Genomic DNA, 16,198 nt, shown 5'->3' on the forward strand with positions numbered 1-16,198 from the left:
CACACACATACACACACACACACACACACACACAGACAGCCCTACATGGCTGTTCTTTTCTAAGTCAGCACAGGACTGCTCATAGCCACATTTCTGACCCTCACCTAGGGCTTAGCTGTTTCCGAGGTTTTGCTCTGTGTTTACGGCCCTGCGGTTGTGTTCATTTCACGGCTGCCAGGCTTAAGAGGCTCTGTGCCTTGCCAGCGATCACACATAGGACTGAGCGAGCCAGCGCCAGGACTCGGCTCTGCTGCTGTCCTCCCAGAACTTGTCCTATCATGGGAGACTGCTTTCTCTCCGCCATGGATAGCTGACGACTTGGACTCCATGTGGCCCACTGCCTCCTACTGTTCTGCTCCTGTCTTTGGTAGAAAGGGTATAAGGTCAATGCTGAGGGTAGTCCCCCGAGTTCAAGATAACCTGTGCTTCCTCATGGTTCTGCTTTTCTTGTCTGATTCTTTCTCTCCAGAACACAAGCCAGGCATCCCAGATGGGGCAGAGCCTGCAGTCTGCCCTCGACTCCAGGTCTGAGGCAGGTTTTCCTTCATAGTGTTAAAACTTTGGGAGCACTCCTGGGGTCTACAGAAACAAGTGTAGCCATTTCCTAACTCTGCCGTATGCTAGGAGTGCAACCACATCTGGGAGAGGCCGGTGGTCTGATTGGAGGTGGGGAAGTCCAGGGGACAACCTGGGACTCTAACCCAGAGTCAGAACACCCAGTGCTGTCTGCCCCTGAAACCAGGAGTGGCAATGGGAACTGATTCTATAAAGGGAGGACAGTCGGTTTGTGTTATTTTTCTGTGACAGGTCAGAGGGTGTCTTCTGATGGAGGAAGCTGCTAAAGGGAAGAAGGAAACCGAGGTGAAGTCATAGAAAGACACGGAGGGAAGAACAAGGGGGTGGACCACCCCTTCTCTCTGAACACAGTGGGAGATTTGGAGCTGGTTTTTCCTCATGTTCAGTCACTTGGGACCTTGGCCATGCAATGGCCTCTCAGGGAAAGCCAGGGTAGGTTTGCTAGCTGGGGCTCACCTCCACATAGGGGAAGAGTTCAAGCTGTGGAAAGGCCCAGGCATGGGTTGCTTTTGGACTGCTTATGCTCTGTTCAGCCAAACTGATAGACCCTCCTGCTGTGTGAAAACACTGGCTTTCACATCGTGACTCTAGGGATTATCTAAAGCACTGTGGGGACAGGAGGCCTGTTTCTACCAGTAACTGTGGAACTTCTTTCTTGGAAATGGGGTGCCTTCAACCCATCGAGGCAGTCCTGAAAACAGGCCAGGACAGCCAACAATATTCTCCAGATATCCCAAAGAGTCTGGCAGCTCTGGGCACAGCTCTCCAGGCATGTCTTTGGTGGTAGAGCCACTCAGGAGCTTCCAGAAACTCTATCCTGAAGCTTCAGAATGTCTCCCTCACCCTCGCTCTCCTCATATCCAGCTGGTCTGCCTGGCCCTAAGAGAAAGGCCTTCATAGTCTGTTCATGAGATGGGCCTGGGACTTTTGTGGCCATGGAATTGGGAGTCCTGAAAACCCACAGACACAGGCCAGTGGGAAGGCTCCCTTTATCTGACCCAGCATCTCAGCACGGAATGTTCTGGTTAGTGTTTCTTGAACATAAATCTTTATTCCAGTTGCAGTAGCTATGATAGGAAAAGCCAGCATATTCCATCAAGCTTTCACCCTAATCAAATGATTCTTACTCCAAAGCTCTCTGAATTTCCTATTTGCCCTGTTTGAAGAAGGGTGGAGGTGGAGCAGGGTTTGGAGGGTTACAGAGACAGTGAACAGTTCCTTTTTAGTATGGATTTTTTTTTTTTAAACCAGAGTAAGGTGTTGACATCCTTGGAGGAGAGGTATGAACAAAACCGCCATAGGATGTTTCCTGTTCTAGGGGAGAAATTGTGGCTTGAGGGGGAAAAAACAAAACAACAAAAACAAAAACAAGATGAAAGGTAGGTATGTGACTATGTGGGGCTGGGTCATACCCTACTCCAGGGAGGGCCCTGCAGTGTCTCTGTTACTTTCATTGCTCTTGAGATAGTGGACATAAATACATTAAAAGAATCACCCTTCTCCAAAATTATCCAAGGAACTGGTTCTCCTGAAGGTGAGAGCTTTGGTAAAAGACAGACAGACATACACACACACACACACACACACAAGCACACACACAGAAACACAGAGATACACAGACATACATATGAGCACACACAGAGATACACATACAGAAACATAGACACATGCATGAGCATACACACAGAGACACACAGACACATATATATAAGCACACACACAGAAACACAGATACACACACACATAAGCACATATACACACAGAGAGACATACACACATGAGCACATAAACAAATATATGAGCACACACATAGACACATACACAGAAACACACACACACATTGTGTCTCTTTCTGGCTTTCTGTTTCCTTTCCCATTGGGAGGAACAGAGCTCTGCTGTGCCCTCCCAACTTTCTCCCCTCCATCTCCCAGAGCTTGTGTTAGTCTTACTATAGTCGTCTTTATCTGTTCATCCACAACTCTCGTCTCTACAGGTCTTGTGGCCTCAGCTAGCTCTGGTCACTTGTGAAATCCTCTGAATAAGAATAAAAAGTTTGCAGAAGTTCTTTTCTGACTGGTCGCTGGGTCTCTAGTCAGAAGCCGATGCTGGGGTGCTAGGGCCACTGACAGTTGCTGCTGGAGCTGTTCTGTTCATGGGTGGCAAGAAGCCTGGAAGCCCTGCTGTTTTCTTGGGGTGGTGAAGTCTTTTTGCAGGAAGCCACAGAGGAAAAGCAGCCATCAGGGCTACGGCAATCTTAACATGAAATCAGATCTGCCACGACAGGCCTCAGGAGATGATTTGGTTACAGCTCCTTCAGATTGCCCATCTGACAGTAGGCAGCCAGAAGGCTTTCCTCAGAGCCTTCACTCATCCACACCGGGAGTTCCCAGCATCCTCAGAGGACCAGCCTGGGTCTCTCAGAGGTGGGAGGCCGCCTGTGCACACAGCCACCTGCTTTCTGACCAGCCTCAGCTACCCTCCCTCCTCAAGCGAGGCAATCAAGGCTCATGGATTCACGCTCTGCGGCAGATAATCCAAGGATTTGGTAGACTCAGCTCTGGAATGTAGAGCAGAGCCTGCGGGCCGACTTTCCTTGCTAATCATGCTGGGCGCAGGGTCGTGTCTGAAACCAGTTAGCCAGCCATGGAGCAGTGCTGGCTGGGAGCGAGGGTTACAGAGGGGCTGTGGAACCCGGAGTGGCTGGGGACAGTTCTCCCTGCACTCTCTCCCAAAACGTGTGGGTGCTCTTACTGAGGTTAAAAAAAAAAAAAAAAAAAAAAAAAGACTCAAGTGAAGGTACACAGAATGCTTTGAAAATTTAATAAATAATGACTTTAAAACTGTATAAACGATAAATTACCATGCAGTCCTTATAATTTAAAATAATTTACAGGCTGAGGTAGGGAGGGGCCCAGGAGCGTGTGGAGGGGGCAGGTGGGGAAAGGGGCTGCCTGCGGATCAGCCTCTTCGTGCAGCCTTCCTGCTGAGCACGCACACACAGGCTGTGTCTATCCGAATGAACCTCCAGGCAGCCTGCTTGTCGTCTGTTGTCAACGCCTTGACAAAGGTGTGGGTTGTTGTGCAGTATGAGTTCCAGTGCTTGGAGTCAATGCCCCGGCATCCGCTCTCGACGGGATTGGGGGCTCGGCACTTGGTCTCGAAAAAGTACTGTTTGAATACACTGTTGTTAATGTTCACCTCGCCCAACACTGTCACCTCCTTGCCCTTGATGTCCGTGGCTGTGGTCTTATCCCCAACCCACACGCTGACGCTGTCACACACCGAGAACTCCCCCATGTGGAAGACGGGGTGGGTGGATGAGCGCTTGCTCCTGTGAGTCCTGTTGAAGGAGATTGTACCATGGGCCTGGACGTCCAGATCCAGAGAGTCTGAAGACGTGGGTGGGGGCTGGGTGCTGAACAGCACGCGGGGTGAACGGAGTCTCCGTTTCTTGAACAGTCTGGGGTCCACAGTGATGTTGCGGGTCTGCCCTGTCACGCGGGCGGCTATTGGTGCAGCAGGGGCGCTGCGGGCGCTGCGGAGGGCTGTGTCAAGGGAATGCTGAAGTTTAGTCCAGTGGGCTTGGGGGACGGAGTCTCCTTCTGGGACATTGCTATCTGTGTATGGTTCTGCCTGTACGCCGATCAAAAAAGCTGTGATCAGAGTGTAGAACAACATGGACATTACGCTATGCACCTGGAATGACAAACACGGATAGACAGGTTACTCAGGGGGGCGGAGCTAAGCATTGTCAGGGTGGCGCCCGGGTTCTCTCACGGGGTTCCTCAGGGAGGATGGCAGGAGCCTCCACTGGTGGCCACGAGTGGAGTGGAGACCCTGGATTCATAAACCAAAGCGGGACACTCGTGGGAGAGAGGAGGGATGCTGGCAGCAATCATGTTGGGATGACTGGCATTGACCAGAGCAGCCTGTGTCGTAGCTCTGGGAAGCAACATGGACCTTGAAATGCTGCCTAGAAACTCGGGGTCTCCCTCACTGCCTCCTCTGGACTCCGTGACTGCCAGCTTGAAGGACTGGAGGATGGGGGTACCTGCACCCTGAATGTGATTCCCTCGGAAAAGTTCCAGAAGGCACTGCAGGGAACGTGTCCTGAAGCCCTACCCCTTACTAAGCCGGAGCGTCTTCCAGCGTCCCTCCTTTGCTTCAGTTTTGAACAGGTCCTTTCTCTTTTTTTTTTATTGCTTGCTTGGAGGTGAGGAGAGACCCAATGTCGGGCTCTACCAAGCTCACCCTGAGTGACAGCAGAGTCAGCTCTGCTCTGGGGACCGTTGTCCTGCCCACACTGAGCAGCACTTTACGTCTGCAGGTGTGGCTCAAACGCCACTTTGTGAAGCGTCTCCAGATCTTGGTGGGCTCAGAGGAATCTCTATAGAGTGTCTTCCAAGCCTCCAAATCTATCTCTCCTTTTCCTGCACTGCTGGATCGTTTTGCTTCCTCCCCTATTTTTTTTTCAGCCTACTTCAGATACTTTCTACTTCTTGAAGCTTTTTCTGATAACTCTAGCACACTTGTTCCATCTGTCTGCCTGTCTGTTTCTCTTTCTCTGTGTATATGTGTGTATGCATACACACATTCTTTCCTGCTGAATCTACATAATAATAATAAAAAGCCTTAGCATTGGGACTGAGAAAAACCTTGGATATCCAGTTCAGATACTTGTTAGTGGAAGAAAACCATTTAATTTATCACACCTTAGTTTCTTTATGGGCAGTAAAGACTATTTTTCCAGGGTGAATATTTGGATTAAGTGTGTGTTGATCCTGAGTTATTGTATCTCTCTTAAGACAAAGACTTTGCCTTCTTTGGTTCTACTGTTGGCCATCCTCACTGAGCACTCTTCATCCATGGATTTTCATTGCATATTTTCTTCCTCCCTCAGACTTCTGTAGAGCACAGATTCGGCTTGTTCACCTCCTGGATGTGTTTCCTACAGGGCAGAGCTGTGTCTGATCCACCTGGCTGGCAGGTTTCTCCATTGCTATGTGAACATCTTTCTTGTCTTTCATGGTGACTGTGCTTCCTTCACTTGATGATGTGGGTATTCTGTCTCCCTGCCTGAGGGTGCTTCAGAAGCCATGTGACTTTCACTGCGAGGCCATAGACAGTATCTGGAATGTTACAGCTCCTCAAGAAACATAAGGAGAACAAGGAAAAGACTGAACGGAGGTGTCAGAGAAGACCACCCTCTGTTTGCTTTCCACTATGGACATGGGTCCTTTTGGCTGTGCTCAGGGCTACACACTGCTTTCCAATCAGCATTCAGCCAGTGAATTCCATAGGATACTGTACTTGTTGGTGGGATCCAAGAAGGAAACAACCACATTCTTTTCTCCTGGGTTCCTTTGAAGAATGTTTTGATACTCCACTTCTCCAGTCACCCGTGCAGAGGAGGGGGCAGTATACCTGAGCTTTTGATTCCCCCTTACCAGAACTGATGCCTAAAGGCCTTGCTGGTAACTACCTTGCCAAATCTTAAGAGGACTGATCATTCTTTTGGCAGCCAGTCTAGCCTCTTATGTTTGTTCTTTTTATTTCACTCCTCTCTTCTCAGCACATGTTATCTTTCATCAGGTGAATTAAGACAGAAGACACAGAACTGAAATCCATATTTTTAAATCCAAATTGGTAACACCTGTTAGAACTGGATTGGGAACTGATGAAAAGTTGACTGGAGAGTAGGGTTTCAATAGAAATAAAGCCTGCCATGCTCTGCGTTTCCCACTGTCTCACTCTGCAGGGTCTGCTGGGGGAAGCTCCTTTTCTTCTGAGGAGACTGCTGATAGCCACAGTTCCATCTCCAGCTTAGCTGGTCCCTTGGAACACTCTCTGGACCTCCTGCTTCCTGAAGGCACCTCTCTCCATGGATATTGACAGTCTCAGTGCAAGACAGAGCTGAGCAAAATCTTCATGCTCAACCCTGTCATCATCCCATCTTTGTCTTCTGTCCAGCAGTCGCAGCTGAATCTTGGACCACTTGGTGCCTTCCAAAAGCAGTTCCACAGCCCGACTCTCCTAAATGGCATCTTCACTGCTTTCTTTCTTTTTACTAAGACCATTCATTATGCCTTCATTCACCAGCTGCAAATCTCAGCTCATCCTGGACTCTGTCCCCAGCCTTCAACCAGACCTCTGTGTTGTCTTTTGAGCTCTGCTAGAGCAGCGTTCCTTGCATCTGAACCTTCCTTTCCAACCTCACTTCTGTGTTCCTGGTTCAGGTCATGGTACTCCCTTGATGTTTTGGATCTTCATCCTCCTTATTCCAGTGCCTTCTCCCCTGACTTCCCATGAAGGTTCTTAGTTCCCTGCTCTGACCTCACGACCCGTGGTTGCTGATCCAGAATCGATGGCACAGCCTGGCAACAGCCCCAGCTCCTTCCACTTAGCTCACATTTCTTCATTTCTGGCACAAGAGCTCCTGGCATAGCTCCTGCCCTGTGCTTAGCCACCCTTGCCCTTGCTTTGGGCTCTTTTCTAGTGGTATGCTCCCCCTGCGCCCCCTGGCCCCTTTTCTCTCTCCCTATCTGCTGTCAGAGTCCATCCTGCTGTCTCCCAATATTCAACTTTAATGGCATCCCTCGATCGTGCCTAACTCTAGGCTAGTGCTTCTCAGCCTTCCTAATGCTCCCACCCTTTAATACAGTGCCTCATGCTGTGGTGACCCCCAACCATAAAATTATTTTTGTTGCTACTTTATACCTGTAATTTTGCTACTGTTATGAATTATAGTGCAAATCTCTGTGTTTTCTGATGGTCTTGGGTGACCCCCGTGAAAGGATCATTCAGCCTCCAAAGGGGTCATCACCCACAGGTTGAGAACTACTAACCTAGGCAGCAAAAAGACCTTTCTAGTACACCCATCTGCTGACAACTGTGCCTCTCTGATAGAGGCAGAGCTCCCCACGCGCAGAAACCGACTGCTTCATTGTTGTTGCCTGTGGCACCTCCATCCCCAAAGGCTGTGTGTGGAGCTGTCTCTGTCCTTCTGACTGCTTTGATTGCTGCACCTGAGTGTTGATGTTGTCTATAGACTCTGGTGATTTTCCTCTAAGGAATCATAAAGTTTTCTACTCTGTATGCTGCATGCTCATTCTGCATATCAAACTCCACAACGTTTTAAGAGTCTGAAGCTGGCTATGAATGTGCTGTTGGGTTACCATATGCTACCCACAGTCATTCAAATGCAATGGAGATTTACATCGTGGACACACAGTTCATTAAGAGTTGGAAATGGCTCAAATAGATCTGGTCAGTATTTGATTAAAACATAATTTGGGAGAACCATGTTGATTTACTCATAATGGTGTGTTCCTATGATCTTTAAAAATGATTAGAAAAGTCTCATAGTTATCAGAGGATAGAGACAGAAAAAGAGAACTAATCCACACTGTTTCCCATTCCAGTCACACAACACATGCATAGCAAAGAGAATTCTCTCCTTGGATGAAGTAAGCCACGGAGGACTCTATTTACTCATAGCCAACCTTTAAAGCCTGTGTCCTGAGCAGGTGACAGCCTTCGTGTACCTTCATGGTGCTTGCCTGAGTGGGACATTTAGCTGGAGAGGACAGTCAGGGCTCATATGAAGGAACACAGCCCATTTCAGGTGTAAACGTTCCTCATTTTGCCATGTTCTTACCCAGAATGGAAGTTAAGTGTCTGGGAAAGAAGAGACTCTCCTTGGGGGGAGGTGGCTTTGACCTAGCCTCCATGGGGACCCTCTCCTGGCTAGTAGGATGTTCTGTAGCATCTCCCATAGTAGGAGATGTTCCTGTACCAAGTGAATAATATTTACACAGATCTGGCCCTACATGAGTAGGTAAGTAAGCTGCCCCATAGAGCTAAACACTTGATCCTAACTAGTCCTTGTCTCAGGTTGCCAGGAGGCCTGCAGAGGCTACTTAGAGATGGGAAGAAGATAAGTCTGTCTTAGAGAGAGGGGTCAATTCACAATTCACAATTTCTGAGCTAGGATCAGATCTATGAACCTGAATCACCAGTTGTTGGCCAGGGAGAGAAAGTCCCCAGGATCAAGGAACTATAGGCTCTTCCATCTCACTGGCTGCAATCTGACAGGGGCCTCTTCTTGCTTTACACTTGCCCTCCAGTGTAAATGTAAATTGGCTGCTGTCTTCCATTTTAAGACTCAGGAACTCTCAGCTGCTGGGGCCTGTGTGGAGTATAAAAGGAATTCAGTGGCTTGTTGACTCCCTAGGGAGGGATCCCTGAGGTGTCCAGAGATGGACACAGGCGAGTCGTGACAGAACAGATTCGAGTACCGCTGTTGGCGTGGCCCACACAGTACTCATGAGGAGGAGGCACAGCTTGGAAGTGACCTCAGAGACTGAAGTCTCCCAGGTCACCAGATGTACCTGGAGGTCTGTTAGGCCGGGCAGCTTCATCCACTTGCAGAGCTGCTGATTATCTAGGCTTAGGGGTGGCGGTGGAAGAAACATGTCAGGCAGCAGACGGGTGACACCGATGCTGCTGAGCTGGAGGACACATTTTGAGTTACTAGACTAGCTTTAGGGGGCCTGAATGATTTGGGGTAATTTGGCTAGTATGTGCCAGTACCACCCTGTTGCTCAGCCTCTGCACTTTGTGACTGATAGTGCATCCTGAGATGCCTATAGCCGCTCCAACATCCAATTGAACTCGAAGTTCATGAGTTTCGCCTCAATGGTACCACACGTCTGGGCCAAAAGGAACACACCGAGAGTTGATTGCTTTATGTCTGGCACCTCAGGTTTCTGAGTATCACGCATCCATCACACATCTATGATCCGGACTCAAGTATGTCTTGATCAAAAAAGTACATAAGATGCCCATGATGGTGACACGTGGGCTGAGAGTTCTGAACCCTGAGGTTAGCTGGGTTTTCAGGACAGGTGTGTGAGCTATGGGCATGGGCACAGAATGTGCCGGTCTGAATCCCAGAGTGACATCTTATGTCAGTCATCACAGCCACCCGGGGCAAGGCTGTGCTCACCCCGTCCCATTTTATGGTTAGGGAACAGAGACACAGAGATTAAATCACTTGCTCCTTGACATCTGGTAAAGTAGAACATAGAGCCAGGCCTGCCAGTGTCCAGATATGGAACTCTTCTCTATTCTTCCATTCAGGCACGAAGAGTGACCACAGACTTTCTGCCTTACAAGGTCACCTGCTCGGACTGCTCTGGGAAGTACGTATCGAGTCTGTCTACTTGGGGCTTATGCTATGTGACTTTTAATGTGTCCCCAGAAGGCACAGAGAAAAAGGACAAGTCCCATTTGCAGTACCACTAAGAGTGTTGGCCCTTACTGATCCATCAGGTCTGACTCCCCTTCCCCGACCTGTAGAGCCTTTCCAGCTGTGTGTCACTGAGAGTTTTCCAGCCCAGCAGCTGCAGAGCTCTAGATACCCCCAGGAAGGCAGCTGTCCTTCAGGCACTTACCTCAGAGTGGCCAGGATAGAAAGCTGCGTCCTTGGCAAAGCCTTTATTGGGCCCAGACACTGAGGTGAGCTTGGGTCCAGCATGCCATCCAGACCCCTGGACTGCACGACCAGAGGCCAAAACTCTGTGGAGGAGAGCTGGCATTAGACAAGGGTTCACATAGTCTCCGGCGGATGGGTAGACACCTGAGCCCTAGCAGAGGGGAAGAAATATCCAAATAGGGAAAACCCTATATCCACAATCCCAATATTTTAGCAACATTAGAGCCCAGGAAGGAGCAAGAGTCCAGTTGCCAAGGCTTCCAGGGCTCTGGACTTACATAGCTCTGGTCTTGCATGGCTCTGGTCTTGCATGGCCCTGGGTCTGCATGGCCCTGCAACAGTACTTACTTTTATTAGTTTCAACCTGGACACAGTCCACAGTGGGACTGTACCTAATGTAGTGCCTGCCAGATCCATACTAGAGTCCTGCTCCAGAGATGCCTAAACTAAAATGAGAATTGTTTTGCACACTGCCCAAGCACAGATGTGGTAGACACAGTGCCACCCAGCCTTGGCGATTCAATGCTACAAAGGCAGAAGTCCTGAAAATTCAAACGAGTCAATTCTATAATGGAAATACAAGACAGCCAGTGCACATGGGACAAACTGACCACGTGACTCATCACTCAGATCTCTCGCTGAACCAGGACAGGGCTCTTGGGGCACTACGCTCAAAGTCAGATTTCAGGAATCAGAAGCTATGGAGATGACACAATGAGGAAAAAAATATGCTTCAACTTGTAGCTCCTATAGCTGCTGCTTTCCTCTCACTCTGTCAACCTGATACATGAAGGTACTTAATTAATTAATTAATTAATTAATTTCTTGAGCATCTACTGTGTGCCAAACACTATTCCTGGTGCTAGAGACCCAGCAATAAATAAAACAGGCAAGTTCTCGACCTCTATTGTGGACGTCACAGTCTATTACAAATAAATAACTTCAGTTTCTGTTCATGCTGTGAAGAGAGCAGGTGCGGCGTGATGAGAGAGATGGTAGTACAAGGGGTTATGTGGACCGAGTGCTCAGTGAGGAGCTCCTGGCAGAAGCTGCCCTGAAGCTAATGACAAGGAATGGAGGACAGAGCATCCCAGTGGAAGGAGGAGTAAACGCCAAAGCCCTAGGTAAACATAAGTCAGAGTAACTGAGTATGAAAGAAGAGACCTGAGAAGTGAGCTGGAGATGCAGAACAAACTGGGTCTTTAGGGACGAAGCCAGGAGCTACAGTTGCATCCCTGGGGCCAATAGGAAAGGAGTGGAGGGGGGCAGCTTTAAGCAGAAGAGTGACATGGTGATGTTAAAGGATGCACGGATAGATGACTAAGTCTGTGAAGAAAATCTGTAAAGAAGGTTGGAGAATTACACCTTTGTCCTTAGTGTCTACTTTCTCAAGTCCTGCAAACCCTTTTTCCAGCCATGCCTTGCTCCAATGTGACCGCCACCGCTGTTCTCCTTTTACTGTGGAAGCAGATGTCACAGAAGCCTCCCAAGGGGCAATTGCCTTGCTAGTAAGAGGGGCTGGAGAGCAGGGGTGGTGGGAAGGGCCTGAGGTGGCTTCTGAGTCACTGCACAGCCTAGCGCCAAAGGCTGCGGTGTTTCCACTCTTCTTCCCTCCTCACCCTGCTCAACACACTCTTTTTGTTTTAAAAACTTAGAGGAAAAAGAAACCCTTCTGATACACAATTGAGAAATCAGGCATGGAGAAAACCTTACTCTGACGCTCTTCATAAATGTGAGATCCTGTGACAAATAATATCGCAGGGCTACGCAAGGGTGTGCTGAGCCTGGGGGAGGTAGGCCAGCATGCGCACTGGGGTAGGAGGTGTGCATTACCCTCATCACTCAAGAGGGGAGCTCATCTATTCTACAAGCCCTTCCGCAGGGGGTTTGGCTGGACTGCACAGATTGAAAGGTTGGAATCCACGGAGATTTGTCCTGACTCAGGTCCCTCTGATTCTTGGATAAGACCTTACGGAGTGTCTCTGTGTCTCCCCTAAAAGAGAAGTTGCTGGACTAGACGACAGCTCAAGGTCCCTCCAGCTCTGGTCCTCTGTGATTTTAAGACACTCTGGGTAAGCAACAGTTTTCCACACCCTTACGTTAAAATTCGTTAATTCCATCAATTAAACATTGACATTTCAGTCCCTGCTGTGCTTGATGCTTGGGACACAAAGAGAAATAAGATTCAATATTTCCTATGGCGAATCATCTAGAGGTGCGGAAGGGCCAGCACAAGTTAAGCATTTAAATTAGTGTGACAGTGCACTTAAATGAATGTACACCCTGACATACATTACTCCTGATGGGGAAGCATAGTGGACCTAGGAACCTGCTTTGTCCATCCAGGCTAGCCAGAGTCATAGGCTCATGAGGCTGTAACATCTGTGCCGAGTTCTTAAGGACAAACAGGACAACACCGCAGAAGAACAGAGAGAACAAACGCTACACAGCCTTTGAGCTCAAGAGCTGGCTGGCTGGGTTAGAGTGCAGGGGAGAGCGAAAGGAGTTTGTGACAGAACTATTTATCAGCAGGGGACAGTGAGTTGGGAATCTCATTGTTGTGGCCTGCCCGCTTGCTTCCCGAAACACACAAAAGCTTTCATCTTTAATCCATAGAACAACCAGAGAAGGAAGAGTAACTCTGTAAATATTCTAGATAGTCCTCTGCTGCATGTCTTCTGATCTAAGTGACTGGAATGAGAGAGGCTACCAATGTAAATTTTATATATTACATATTTATAGAGATTATATTATACATTATATATACACTTCACAGCTTCTCCATAGACTTGCCCTCTTGGGGAATGGAGCGCACACAACCATGGGAGTCCTAGCCATATATCCATAGCCTCGTGCCCGGGGAACCTTGGTGAACACCAGTCTCCTGCCCATACCATCCATACTGGTGCCTGATGGCTATATTTGAGGCTCCTTCCGGCATCTTCCATGCCCTTGGTGTTCTCTCATACAGTGCTGGTACAGCTGGAAAGAGAATTTTCTGCCAAGAATAGTGACTGATTTTCATAGGTGTTTTTGCTTTCGTCTCATCCCAGGAAAGGCTGGGGCTCTAAAATTAAATCCAATTTAAATATTGCCAATTTCTAATGCAAATATACCAGGGACAAGCAAACTCAACAGATGCCTATTTTTAAACTCCTAACTGTTCTCATAATTACTTAGGAAGACATCCGGTGGCTCTCACACTTTTGATAAATGTATGGAAATAGATCACAGCTCATTTATAGACCACCTTATGCTCCTTCTTATAGAACACAATGAAATAGTATTGAAATCTGGTGTGCTTCTGCTAGACCTAGTCTGCTGCATTAAAGCACTGGTACGGCAGTATCTTAAAACTTGTTAAGAGTGCAAAGTACGGGGCAGATATCCTGAGTACGGGAAACAAGACAGCTCGCGATTTAATGACCCTGTTTGTTATATTACTATCTGTCACCTACGTTTAAGAGTGATTAGGTTCCATGCTGGCCTTCCTCCATCTCCAATTGACTGGATGAAAATCACCTAGGAGACAGAGACATTCTGCAGGGAACATTATTGAGGGGATTTCAAGAGAGGATTGATTGAAGAGGAAGGTCTGTTCTCAATGTGGGAGGCAGCTCTCAAGGGTCAGCCCAGATATAAGGAGGTTCAAGGAGCCAGCAGTAGGGAGGACCTCCCTTCCTTTCCTTGCTCAGGGTAAGTGTGTCTGTCATGGCCGTGTGATCCTCCGCTGACTTCAGACCCACACGGACTCTAAAACGGTGGCTCTCCAGGGAACTTCCATGCTTTGTGGTTTGAGACTGGTTGGAGAAGTCAAGCTTCACTGAGTGAGGAGTTAGGACAGCAAGCAGACAGACATTGTTGAAGTACCCAGCACCTATGTGTATGCTAGCCTAACAAAATCTCTCTTTACCATGTGTGTTGTCGTTATCCTGTCCTACCAGAGAACCCTTCCTCATACCCCCCACCCCCATAGAGTATGAGATCCAAGCCAAAGAGCATGAACTCAAAGATGGCCTGCCGTTGTGAATCGCCAACATGACTGTTCCATGGGGGCCCTTTCCTTAGGATCCATGAAAAGCCAGCCCAGAGTCTTCTAGAGTTGGAGGGCAGAAGGACTCTTCTGAAGATCCCTGGAAAGAAGGCTGCTCATTTGGCCCTCTGATCATTGGGCCTACCTTCCCCAACCCCTTTTTATTTTATTTTTTTAAGTCTTTGCCCATCCTCATCAAGAAGTTTAGATTAATGGCAAACTGCTAAAGACCAATCAAAATGTAATTGATAGCATCTTTGCTTCTGTTGGTAATGGATGGGGAGTGGTGGACACCCCCCTGCGTCTTTCATACTTGAATATGAAAGGCTCTATCTACCCCCCTGGTTTCTACTTTCCACACCTCCGGTTCTCTGCAGCAGTGACTCTCAACCCTGACTCACCAGCCCAGCTTTACAAACCCACCATGATGCCCATGTCCTGTCTCCTGCGGAGCCTGGTTTCACTGACTTGAAGTCCTCCAAGGGACTTTTCAAAAGCTCCCTAGGAGATTTGAATGTAAGGTCAGCTCCGAAGCCACCAGTGGACAGGAGGAAGAGGGAGCTTGTTAGTTGCTTGGATGAGCCAACTAAGAGAAATTCATTATCAAGAAATTAATATAGAAAACATAAGACACACGTGCAACCATACCATAAGCAACAAGGAATATGAGAATAGAGTGTGCAGATTTGGGGAAGGTCATCTTTGCAAGCCCTCACTGTCTAGATACAAGGGACATCTGTGACCTGGAAGGTTTTCTTTTTGACCTTTTTGCAAGCCACTTAAAAAACATTCTTCAGTGTTGTAGCAGTGGTGGCTTAGTACTGAAAAAAATTCAAGGACTGTTTGCTGACATTTTTTTTTTCTTTTTTCAAAGGATTCGAGGACAGTTGACCCAAACAGACCTCTTAGAGCATACATCCCATGAGCTCCAACACAGCAATGGCCAGTCCCTAGGGCACTTAACACTGTTCAAAGATGCCTCTACCTGGTGGAGTTCCGAATAAGGAAATATCGTTTTAGGTTAAGCATTAAGAACATGTTATTGGGGTGCAGTCAGTTTTGGTGCCACTACACCCATTCTTCTTAATTTTAGCCCCTGTCTGTCATTTCTTAGGCTGAGCCTGCATACAAAGGGAGGCGAGCTGGAGGTCTTTCATGCTGTAAATCTGCTTTTCAAATTCTTAGCCTAATCAGACATTTTCTAGAGAGGAATATGACTGTAAGGCTTGCTGACTCAGAGTTCTTTTGTTGTTCCTTTTTTTTTTTTTTTTTTTTAACAAATTTCAGTTTGGGCCACTTTGAGATGATTTGATGTCTTTTAACTATTTAGTGGTTTTGGCAGATCCAGTAGGAAAATAGTGCATCTGGCACCAAGGACTTAGGAAGACATAAAGGTTCTGCAAAACTATTATTCTTTTTCACCAAATAGTCTGATGTTGACAATTCTAGAGTGTCTTGTCACATTTCTTAAAGAGAACTGGCCCAATTACTCATTGGGAGATGTTGAGGTGAACTACAAAAGCTTTCTCAGCAATTCCCCAGAGCCAAGCAGATCAAAGCAGAAACCATTGTGGTTGGCTGTCCTTCAGCTTTGGAATGAACGAGCCTTCGATGTGACTGTGAGTGGCCTTCTATGGTGTGCAGCTGCCCACAGCCTGCATCGTGTTTACCTGACTGCAGTAATTCATGAGCTCTGTAATGCGCCACGCCACAGAAAGGCTTTCAAAGTACGGCTAATTACAAGGACATTAGTGTGGTAGATAAGCTATCTAAACGCAAAGCAGCTTTCCACTGACAGAGAGTCCAGGGCAGAATAGTTTTACAAGAATGTACTGCTAAATAGCAGTCCTATGGCCTAGCCCATCAGCTTGGTAATCCTAATGATATATCTATAATCTATGTTTGAGCGCCAAAAACAATCCAATAGTTTTGCAAGCTTCTCTGCAACCTTAAGAAAACATCTCCTCGGTTCCAACTGGCTGATCCTTAAACCACAAGAAAAAGATCTATTTCAACTATGCTTTTGGTCTTTGCCTGGTCTGTTCCACGCTTCTAACTATGCACAGACAGCAATACGTGGAATAAAGGGGACT

The 16,198-nt window shown here is 47.7% G+C and overlaps 1 protein-coding gene across 1 annotated transcript in view; it reads right to left on the reverse strand.

Moving 5' to 3' along the window:
• Positions 1 to 3,367: 3,367 nt before the first annotated feature.
• The window catches only part of Ngf (nerve growth factor), a 50,929-nt gene continuing 38,098 nt past the window's right edge, over positions 3,368 to 16,198 (reverse strand). The window contains exons 2-3 of the mRNA XM_021661827.2: positions 10,032 to 10,155; positions 3,368 to 4,272 (exon numbers count right to left, since the gene is read on the reverse strand). Of these exons, the coding sequence (XP_021517502.1) occupies positions 3,535 to 4,260 (726 nt within the window). The 5' untranslated portion in view covers positions 4,261 to 4,272; positions 10,032 to 10,155 and the 3' untranslated portion in view covers positions 3,368 to 3,534. The remainder of the gene's footprint in view (positions 4,273 to 10,031; positions 10,156 to 16,198) is intronic.

This window comes from Meriones unguiculatus, chromosome 10, assembly GCF_030254825.1.
Source record: "Meriones unguiculatus strain TT.TT164.6M chromosome 10, Bangor_MerUng_6.1, whole genome shotgun sequence".
Taxonomy (NCBI): Eukaryota; Metazoa; Chordata; class Mammalia; order Rodentia; family Muridae; genus Meriones; species Meriones unguiculatus.